This window comes from Aplysia californica, unplaced genomic scaffold (genome assembly GCF_000002075.1).
Source record: "Aplysia californica isolate F4 #8 unplaced genomic scaffold, AplCal3.0 scaffold00157, whole genome shotgun sequence".
In the NCBI taxonomy this organism is placed as follows: domain Eukaryota; kingdom Metazoa; phylum Mollusca; class Gastropoda; order Aplysiida; family Aplysiidae; genus Aplysia; species Aplysia californica.
Window position 1 is genome coordinate 398,937 of NW_004797427.1, and position 11,141 is coordinate 410,077.

Sequence of the window (11,141 nt, forward strand, 5' to 3'; positions counted from 1 at the left end):
TCCGGGTAGCGACCGAAAAATTTTCTTCTCTAAAATTGTCTCCTTTCACCTCCTTTCCTGCTCTCTAGCAATATTCTGTCGTCTGCTTTCGTCTTCTCTTTCTGCCCCCACCCCCTCACCTCCCTTGCCCCCTCCTCTGGGCTCCTGACTCTTTCTGCAGCCTTTCTACTGTTACTCCTTGATTCCTTCTTACAGCTGTCTTTCTACCACACCCATGATCTTCTGGTAGGAAAGATCTACACCTAGCCTTCTCAGACAAGGGCGAAAAATCTCGGAGGGCCCGTGTGCAAGTTGCGCACGTTAAAGATCCCTTGGTGGTCTAAAATCGATAAGAGTAGGCTTCGGCGCCACCCGGGCAAAATTCAAAATTTCCTACCAACGAAAAAGTATTAGGTGTGTCCCGCGCGCTCATATGACTTTATGCAGTTGCGAGCGCTAAACAATTTACCTATGAACTTCTTGTACAAAATTGATGAGGTTAGTTTGCATAAGTGTGTTTGCATAAATGTGCGTGCACGTATATATGTGGCTGTATGGATGTGTGCTAATCGTTTGTGTTTTCTCCTCACCTTTAGCAGTCTCACAAACAAAGGAGTATTTATTACTACATCTCCTGTCGTTCCAGCGACCGGAATTTTGGACGCCCATATCCATGTCGACGCAGTCTCTCTGGGGATGGTTAAAGGATTGTTTACATGTCTAATTATATGACTTTGATAGTCTAGTGGTTAGGCTAGCGGACTCGTAATCCTGGGGTTGTGTAGATGATGTCACATTACGTGCCAGTCACAACTCTTCATCTAGATATAATGATAACGCTACCTCAGAATGTTTATGTCATATCTGCTCAGTACATACGTATAAGTGTATAAACGCAAATTATGTTGCTCTCTCTATCTTTTATGGAAGTAAGCTTATATGAGAGCGTTTGTGCAAGAAGCTATGTACATGTATAAGTTTGTGAACATATTAGCACATACGGCGTAAACACTCATAGAAGTAGGTGTATATATAAATATTAATGCACACAATTACATGCCTGAGTCTGACTCACCCTAGCAATCCATCTCTTGTCATTTTTGTTCTCGTCTGGTTGTTTGTAGCCCCAGGCCGTGTAGTCTACCCTGGAGTTGTCCACCCAAACAAACTGGTCTTCAAACCTTCGGTCGTTGAAACCAATCCAGGACGGTGATCGGCTGCCCGAGTTAGCCAACAGGACTGTGATGAATTCTAGTTAGGAAAAGGAAAAGAGTAAATGAATATAAATAAAATCCTTTGGCATCCTTCACTCCCAAACAACAATACGTACCAGGCGCCTTTGCACCAACTTCAACAAAACGTCATCCAAATAAAATCTAAGCCAAGGGGCGGTAAATTATTTGTCAATAGGAAGAAAATTGATTTGTGTGCTCGAAAAATACCCACGTTTAAAAGTTAAAAGTAATATCCAAAAGATCAGTAAAACTCAAAGCTTAACAACTTCTTAAAATTCCACCATAATGTGCATTTGTTGTGCATCAAAGGGGGGAGGGGGTACACCTGAAGGCTAACTCGCTTATAAATGGAGGAAATTGTACTAAATTTCACACATTAGTAAGTCTTAAAATCCACAATCAAATTTGAGAAAAAAGTTTGTTTTTTCCCATGGCTACAGCCGCCATATTGGATTTTATTGACATGTCTTACGTAATGAATACCGCACTTACTTTTCGTGAAAGTAGATTGCCTTTTTTAATGCATATTAACAAACATTAGATCTATAAATGTGTCTATTGAATTTTACCTAAACGGATTAGAAATTTTTAATGAATATTTTCCTGAGGTCGTATTCCAGTTTGCAAAAATCCGTTAAAATCCACACTCCAGACACCACCAACGAAAAGCTATTCCATATACCAAAATTTCAAAGGACGTATTTTTAGTATTACATCTTTACATCATTCTGTGAAAAGTTCAGGAAAATTGGAAAAAAATGGTGGAGTTATTCAAAAAATTAGACAAACTGCATTTAGAGAAAAGGGACGATTCAAAAAAAAAAGATTGACTTTATGAGGAAATGGTGGCGACAAACATGCCCGGTAAGAGAAGAAATATGTTTAGGGAGATTTTAATGCTATGAAATAGTTGTAAGAGAGGCTGAAGAAGCTAAATAGGCCTACAACTCAAAATCCATAATTTGGAACCGTATTGGGACTTTTGGGATTTAGCCACCCCCCCCCCCCAAACCTTAAAGAACAAATCCATCTTAAAATGATCTTGCCAAATAAACTGAGTGGAAATTTGGCTATTTAAATGAAATACCCCAAGTGTAAATCATCTATCTCCAGACAGACTGACATATGCCACCAGAAATTTTGAATAACCTTTTGGCGTGTTTGTAGGCCGATTTTTTGGGCCTCCCTTTTCAGCTGTTCAATTGTTTGTGGATTGTTTGGTAGACTCTGACTTTAAAAAAAACCTACAGAATACATTGTACTTTGAATGGATCTTTGTTTTTAGACGCTCTGACTATTGCAATTTCAGGGGTCTATATCACACTTATTGACCAGAGAAAGGGTTTACAAAAAAACAGATGAACAGATGTTTTTTCCAGTTTTTTTGTTCTACCAGCCTGAAGCACAGAATTGCTAACTACAAACTATCATGGTACTAGTGCAGTTGTTGGGGGCAAACACAAATACTTAAATAGGAAGACAAACAAAAAGACTCCCCATTAGGACTGTGATCTGAGGTCTGGCAGGATGGACTGCTTAGTTGCTTGAAATGGCCACGAAATCTAACAAATTAAACAAGGCACCAGCAAATACACAAACAGAAAGACGTTGAATAACTTGAAATCAGACAAACAGGCAGACATTTCTGGAGCTTAGTGTTGCCATGTGCTATCCCTACATTATCGGTTTTGGCGTATGTAAGTACCGTAAGTTGATTCAGTGTTTGAAGCCTTTGACCCACATCACATATGAAATGTAATGTGATTTTGAAGTAAACCTCTTTGGAAGCATTGAATTCCGGTCGTGAATACAGAGATTGTCACAAAATAAAACAGAAATTGCACAAAACACAAGGACCGATCATAACATAAAAATTTTTTAACTCAAGGAGAAGGTTTTTTAAAACAGTCTTGGCAGGCGCGACAATTCCTTCAATTTCTCTCTCCTCAGTAGGCCTACCTAGTTTTGAGAAATTTGACGTCAAAAAGATTTTGAGTTTCACAACATGCCAAACCTTTTTCAGTGCTATTCTTTGAATTATATCAATTTCGAATAAACTTACGATTTTAATTTTGCTGATAAAATATTTGGTTTCTGACCTCATAGTCTTAATAACTCAAAACAGCCAAATAGAATTTTGTAATTCTAAGGTGGCAAAATGTCGGAAGTTAGTGCAAGACAGCATTTTATTCGAGGTTTTCTTACTTTGTTCCACTGGGTTGTGAATTGAGGCCAGTCGTGATTTATAATTCAGCAGATTACAAACCGACATGGCGTCTGTGTAGTTCACTCTCTGTGAGGGCTTCAAGCCTCCGATAGTGAAGCACTTAGATACTGAAACAAAAATGAGAAAGAAATTTTAATGAAATTGTGCAGACAAGACAGGCTGATAGAATGTGAAAAAGAAAATTGAGGTGAAAGGCTAATGGTGGGCAAGAATAAAAATCGTGAGGATTGGTCGACATGTAGAAGAAAGAAAATTGGAAAGATAAGATGCGTTGATGGGTAATTGTAAAATAAATCCCGATGGTAGGTTGACAGGTGACAGAAAACAGAGAAGGCAGGAGCTAATTAACAGAAGGGTCTCCTTCTTACTCCAAATGAGTCTAACCTGAAAAACAAACAAACACGTAAATAAACAAACAAATGATTCCACACACAAACTAATACAATAAAGCTTGGCACTCACGAGAAGGCAGAGAATGGAACCCCAGTGGACAGCCACCCTTAGTAGATGCTGGGGTCATGGGGGGAACGGTGTAGTCACCAGGTCTTTTCTTACATACGTAGCCACGCTTGTCCTGACAGTGCTGGTCGCCCCAAAGTGCTGGAGGTACGCAGATAGAGCACAGGATAATGATTGGTTTGGTAGAGCACGAGATGATTATTGGTGTGGGTAACAGTTATGTGTTTGGGCTTACAGGATTCGTATCCATAAAGGTGTGTGCAGAGTTTGGAAAAAAGTCTGATCCAAACGTTATGTCCATCAGAAAGACATTATCCAAATTTTCCTCACTTCTTCCACATGAGAATGGTTGCAATAGATGCCTGGCTGTAACAATGAGACGCCATGTTTTAACGTCTGTAAAATGACAGCTCCCACTGGATGCACTTCCAGGAGCTTCAGAATATTTTGGAAAGTTTTAAGAACTGTCGGACTTATGATAAACGGAATCTTCTTTTAGTTGGGGTTATCGATATGAAATCTTCTTCTTCTTCTTCTTCTTCCTTTTCCTCTTCCTCTTCCTCTTCCTCTTCTTCTTCTTCTTCTTCTTCTTCTTCTTCTTCTTCTTCTTCTTCTTCTTCCTCTTCTTCTTCTTCTTCTTCAGGTATCTACCCCAAACTACAACAATTTGCTTTATTCCGGTTCAGAGTAATAACCTGAAAGAGGAGTTCATAAATCTTGGACCCTCACCCCCCTCCCCCACCCCACCCCACCACTACCCCCTCCAGAGAAGCAAAGTGCGACCCAAAAGCATGACATGAGGTACTACTGTTATGCCAGTGGCAAACAGTTTTGTAAGGTTGGAATCCATTGAGATCTCCAAGAAATACCAGTGTTTGTGAAAACATGTGTGTCTGAGATAAAACAAACGATGGCAATAAGTAACAAACTTAAACTTAACGATGATAAAACAGAAATCATGGTCATCACTTTTTAACACACAGCAGCACGCCACACCGTCCCAGTATGTACCCGCAGCAAATACATGGATAAGTGACCATATTATTGTTTAACTATCACCAAGAGTTAAAAATGTAGGAGCTGTGTTTTATAGTGTGCTCTGGACTTAAGCTATTTTATTATTAGTGTTTTGACCTACATTTGGGCTTAATGGTGCGCCATCCATGGTACGCACACTTTGCAGCTAGTTTTTTGTAGAGGGCAAAGAGCGGCGGTCATGATGACGCTCATGATCTAGGACTAACTTTAACCTAACTAAACACTAACCTAGAAGCCAACGGTGTTTTTTCTCTTAGTCCTTTAGGGATCTTCTTCGTCTAATCAAGAATTATGTCATTTCTTCACATCTATCCACCCTACTACAATATGCCGAAAGCCCAGGAAGTTGTCTCACTAACAAGGCAATCCCCAATGTCCGGATCGTATGCAGGAACAACTTTACTTTTTATTCACATCTATGTCGTAACTCAATCAACCTCATCATCAGCATCACAACATCACCAATACGCATACAATCGTTCCTACTATTTGCATAGCTGGAAATATAGCATATCACTGTCGTGTTTTTAATTACAAGATTTTGATGACTATCTTGTACCTACTTTTAACTTATAGGGTTATAGGGTTTCGGGCAGTCTCTAATAAGGAAGTGAATCGTTGCAAGAAAGTGTAACAATAAGCAGTCTACTAACTACAAAAATAACCTTTTCATAACCGTATTTTGAATATATAAGCTGTGCTAACATATCACCTGCATAACTTTATACTAACCAGATGGCGTCAATCTGTAAGGATTGGACAAGGAAAATAAGATAGGGCATGGTCAAGGAGCACAAGTCTTCAGTAAACACACAATGTCCAAAAAGACAGGAAATAAAAATTAATTTAACACCCAGAAGAAAGCACGCTTTAGCGTGTGGTGATGTATACCTAGCAGACGACCCAGAGAAGCTAAATGTACCGGTTCTGCAGACTTAGGGCACTGGATTGGAAGGGTTAAAACAGTCAAATAGAAAGGTCTTCAGTGTCATGATTTGTAGACTCGGGTAACTGGTTTGGAAAGGTTGATGCCGTCAGATACAAAAGTCTTCATTCAGTGCCATGATTTGTCATGTCTTCGAATCAATTTCTGTTTAACGACTTATTTAACCTCGCTCGACTAAGGGTTAAATACTTACATCCAGAGCCAATTCGGACACATCTTTCACTGCCGTAGGCGTCGTTTGGCTGATTGGTCATCCAGCTTACATAGGATACAGGTGAACCATCTGACCATCTGGGGAAAACATGATGGTTGTTGTTGTTGTTGTTGTTGCTATTGTATTTGTTGTGTTACTGTTGCAGTTGTTGCTATTGCTAAAGTATTGTGATCATGAGTAAGGCAATGATAGTGGTGATGATGATGATGAGGCTGATGATGATGACAAGGAACAATTGTGTTTCTTTTAAGTAGTTATTTTTACGCTACCATCGACACAATTTAGATCAATCAAGAGACAGGCTTCCAACACAGCCTGTCAGGGCCAACCTGAGTTGAGAGGGACACTGCATCCCCGCAGAAAGACCAAGATACTTGATAATAATTTTCTCCCCAAAGGAGAATCGAACTCGGGTCTCCTGTGTGCAACAGCAGAACGCTTAAGCGCTACACTCCTGACGCCTGTGGCTGTGACCAGGAAAAAAACAATACATTTGGTGCCATTGACATTCTAATTGTTTCATACACCTATCGACACAAATGATTCCAAATCCTTTCTTTCATCCAAAAGTCAGTTAAAGTCATTTTTGTAGACTAAAGAGAGAAATATTTAGAAATACATTTTTTGGGGTCAGAATAAAGGGTATACCCTACCGATTATGTGTTACTGTTATATTGTAAAGCTCTCAGAGTCTGTATACTTTAATCGCCTTTGAGCGCTATATAAATGCCATAATGTACTATTGTTTTGTAAAAATGTTTCCCCTTGTTTAAGAATAATCAAACCAATGACCTTTTGACTACAAGGCTACATGCTTAACTATCCACCTCGCCCCCACCCCCTAAAAAAATACGCCGCAGTTCACGTGGACTTACTTGAAGGTGTCCTGGTCCAGGTCATTGAGGCCAATCCAGAAGGTTCCCACAGGGTGTCGGCTGACCTGTACATATGGGGAGATAAATGTGTGTGTGGGTGTTAATATAAACCAGGATATCTAAATGTAACACTGTGTATGTGTACGCGCGCATGTGTGTGTTTGTGTGTGTGTGTGTGTGTGTGTGTGTGTGTGTGTGTATGTGTGTGTGTGTGCGAGTGTGAGTGTGTGTGTGTATGTGTGTGTGTCATCACAAGTCAGGAATGTAATATAACACTGCAACCCTCCCCCTCCCCCGAACCAAATGTTCTGAAAAAAGGGCGTCAAAAAACTCAGATACTTCTTCCTGAAAAGCCATCTCATGTTGTTGTCATGTCGCAACTCTCAAATACAACAATACTCATGGCCTTGAAGATGTACGTCTCTCTTTCGTTCAGTCAAATTCGAATTATATCTCTGAACATTTTGTCACTTAAACCACTGCAAACATTAAATATAGGCCAGTAAACATGTTCAGAATACAAATGTGGCAAGTTCTTAGCACAAATTATCACATCATAAACTGTAACACTACAATTCAACTATTCAGTGACAACACTGTAAATTGCGTTACTATCAATCACCACACAGCCAAGACCTTAGCCTGTTATTCTCAAGTTTTGAAATCAAGGTAAGTTTTAACAGAACCCATCCTCCCAGCTACTTGCATAATGCTGAATAAACGGTATCTGTCTTCCTCCCACATCTGTAAGATCTCCTACACTGACAAAGGGGGCTCCAGTGGCTAAGTGAGGAGTGAGTTAACACTCAAAAGTAATGTCAAGCAAGTGTCGGTGACACGGAGTTTCCATGGGTCGTCACGGGGCTATGTCCTTGAGCAAGACACGACGACCAAAGTTTAAATTTAAAAAACAGAGTGCTACACAATGGCGACCAGAAATGACATGTTTGTAAAATTGCTCTGCACTGGTGTAATATTGTGCATTTACCTATTTATGTATGTATGTATGTATGTATGCCTGTATGTATTTCTAGTTATGTATTTTGCGTATGTGTGTTTGTCATTGTAAATCAGTTTTTCCCACGCGAATCAACAAAATTTAATCTATTATTAGATCTATTATTATTGCTTTTTTTTTTTACTTGTTAGTATTATCATCATTATCATTATTATTATCTTTGTTATCTTTTTTAAAATCATCATCATCATCATCATCATCATCATCATCATCATCATCATCATCATCATCATCATCATCATCATCATCATGTGAATCACACACAGCCTGAAATGATTATACACTCCTTCTCTATACAGTTGTACTCACAAGAGAGGTGACGAAAGCGTTCTCCTCATCATTCCCAATGCTGACAAGATCGCCACGTATGTTCAAACATGCAATGCGGGCCTCAAACCAGGTCTTTGTGGCATCATCGCCGTCCGATGGACTTATGTAGTAGCAGTTGTTGTTGTACTCAGACCAGGAGCTGTTACCACATTGGAGAGCTGGGAAAATAGGAAAGGTTAGGAGTGAGGGGAAGGAAGAAAATGGTTTCATTATTTAGTGTCGATGTTGTAGAGATGTTGCTAATTTCTCTGTTTATTGTCAGCAGCAGCAGCAACAGCAGAAGCAGTAGCAGCAGCAGTGGCAACTGCAGTATCATCATCATTGTTATCATCATCATCATTCATTATCATCATCATCACCATCATCCCCATCACAACCACCATCACCATCAGCCTTCAATATAGTTCTTAGTGGTGATTTCTCCAGCATCATCATCAATATTGCCTTTCTCTCCCTGCACCAGGGTATAGGCTACGGACAAGCACTTTCCAACTTTCTCTATCCTGATCTAACCTCTTGATGCTATTCCATGCCTTCCCACTTTTCTGTACATCAATTTATGTAATTTTCTCCAGGTTCCACGCTGTCTTTTCCTTGACCTTTTACCCTGTAGATTCCAGTCCAACACTTTCTTTTTTATCTAGCTGCCTGAATTCGTGAGAGTGTGTCCAATCCATCCGAACCACGTTCTTCCCAAGTTATCTTTGACTGGGATATGTCTTGTTTTCCTTAACACTTCCTTGTTGGTGATCCTGTATGTCTAACTGATCCTCAGTAGTTTTCTTAGACCGCAGCAACCCATATAATGATGTTCATATGATATCTGTCACTGTGATAAGTATACTTGATGCTGATGCTAATAATGGCACAGACGATATTGAGGAGGATGTAGAGAAAGAAGAGGAAAAATAGGTAGTGGAGGAGGAAGATGATTATGATAATGATGATCAAGATTGTACTAATAAATTCTACGCCTTGGGATTTTTCTGTACTAGAAATAAAACAAGTGACTTACATGGTTTTCCAGTTGGCACTGGCCTTGGTGTTGTGATCACAGCTCCTGAAATGAGAAAACGTGGGATGTGAGATCATCGACACCCTGGCCCATTGGGATTATTCTTCCTCCATTGACTGTAAACTGTGCGTAACCTTTTTAATTTTCTGTCTAGCTAGCTTCAAATTGAACAGAAGTAACTTCCCAAAAAAAAAACCAGCAGCAAAAACAAAAAAACAAAAAAACAGAACAAAATAAATTAAATAACCCACAAGTCCTTCATCAAAGTTGTAGGAAATAGTGAGATCCAGAAGAAAACAGGAATGCTCAGAAATTGTAACTGGTATTTTGTGGCTGATGTGTTTACGCGAAAACAACATTTTCATCAGAGTAAATTTATCTTATAGTAGACATCTTCAAATTCAATGTCCTTCTTCAAAAGGTCCAAGCCAAAACGCAGAAAGCCACGAAAACCCAAAGCAAATCAAGTTGAAAAAAGGTTTACCGGGGATATAAACCAGGGCCTTCCAACCCACAGCCCAGAACTGTACGAACTACCGGCTAAATTGTTACCCATAAAGTCCTAGAAGAAGGTATATAAAAATTGGAGTCTGAAACATTGGCCGACCTCTGGGAACCTGACAGATGAAGTTGTGGGCCACGTAGCACGTCTCATCATTCCAGGTGTTCTTCGCCGTGTTCCAGGTGACACAGTCCTCTCTGAAGAAAGATCCGAGCGGCATACATGTTTGTGTTGGTAACAGGTAGTGGGGGAAGAGTAATGTCGTGCAGATGGTCTGTACTGATGTAGTATTGTGTGTTGTGTGTCACTGATGAATTGTTGAGCTAATGTATTCATATAGATCTACTGACGAATGTATTTGTAAAATAACACTTCTCTCGCTGATAAATCAGTGTTGAATGTTTTTCATATTTGTCTATCCTTTTAATCTGGACTGCAAAAACAGTGAAGTGAAGATTTTTTTTATATTTCACGCTGCCCATGCCTGCCCCATTTTTTCCAACTTCATATCTCTCAACTTCAGCCCGTCTGATCTATTTCCTAAGCAGACAGCCAGTGCAGAGACACGCCAGACCTCAGAGATACAAACATGTTTTGACCCGCAGTTGGAGTACACTTTATAGAATTAACCATTGTTTTTGCTTTACTGCATACTAATCGTGTGAAAGCCAGAGAAGAACACAGGCCTTGGTGTTGTGACCACAGCTCCTGAAATGAGAATACGAGGGGTGGGAGACCATTGACACCCTGGCTCATTGAGATCATTATTTCTCCATGAACTGTAAACGGTGTGTAACACTATTTTAATCTTCTGTCTAGCTAGCTTCAAGTTAAACAGAAGCATAGTAGCAAGGAAGAGCAGTTATTTCCTTTTGTTTTTATTGATGAAAAAAGCAACACTCACTTTCCTCCAGCGTCGTCTGGCTGATTGGTCCCCCAGTGTGAGAAGAAGAAAGGGGACTCGTCCTCCCACTTGTATCCTGGTGGGACATGTGAGATGACAGAATTACAGGCTGTGTGGCTGCAGGGGATGGGGAGAGGAAGAGAGGGAAAGAGGGGGTTTTTGAGAGACGAGGGGGGGGAATAGAACAAAGGAAAGAAAAAGGGAAGGATAGAGAGGAAAAGACAGAGAGGGGGGGGGGGGTGGAAGAGACAGAAAGAAAGATAGAAAAAGAAGGAAACTGAGAGGCATAGCGGAGGAGAAAGAAAGGCAGAGTAAGACAAAATGAGAAAAGTGGGGAAAAGAAAGAGAGAAAGGGGCAGATAGAGAAGGAGACGAAAAGAGGGAGTGAGAGATGGGAGA

The 11,141-nt window shown here is 40.1% G+C and overlaps 1 protein-coding gene and 1 long non-coding RNA gene across 2 annotated transcripts; both read right to left on the reverse strand.

The window, feature by feature from the left end:
• Positions 1-444: 444 nt before the first annotated feature.
• On the reverse strand, positions 445-6,138 carry LOC101856422 (macrophage mannose receptor 1-like). The gene is made up of 5 exons (XM_013082050.2): positions 6,078-6,138; positions 3,904-4,041; positions 3,420-3,548; positions 1,055-1,230; positions 445-669 (listed from the first exon to the last, which is right to left on the reverse strand). Exons 1-5 carry the CDS (start codon positions 6,136-6,138, stop codon positions 445-447), a joined length of 729 nt encoding a protein of 242 aa, XP_012937504.2.
• Positions 6,139-6,973: 835 nt separating this feature from the next.
• LOC118477626 lies at positions 6,974-10,820 on the reverse strand. Its single transcript, XR_004858499.1, has 5 exons — positions 10,743-10,820; positions 9,944-10,035; positions 9,337-9,381; positions 8,301-8,479; positions 6,974-7,038 (listed from the first exon to the last, which is right to left on the reverse strand). It is a non-coding gene; the product is annotated as an uncharacterized LOC118477626 (long non-coding RNA).
• Between the last annotated feature and the right edge of the window lie 321 nt (positions 10,821-11,141).

Excerpts from the sequence above, each read along its gene's own strand:
- LOC101856422 (XM_013082050.2), bottom strand. The coding sequence starts at position 6,138 with ATGACCAATCAGCCAAACGACGCCTACGGCAGTGAAAGATGTGTCCGA. Across the intron at positions 4,042-6,077 it reads TGTCCGAATTGGCTCTGGAT|CACTTTGGGGCGACCAGCAC; the intron begins GTAAGTATTTAA and ends GCGTACCTCCAG. Across the intron at positions 670-1,054 it reads ACAAGAGATGGATTGCTAGG|AGAGACTGCGTCGACATGGA; the intron begins GTGAGTCAGACT and ends AACCATCCCCAG.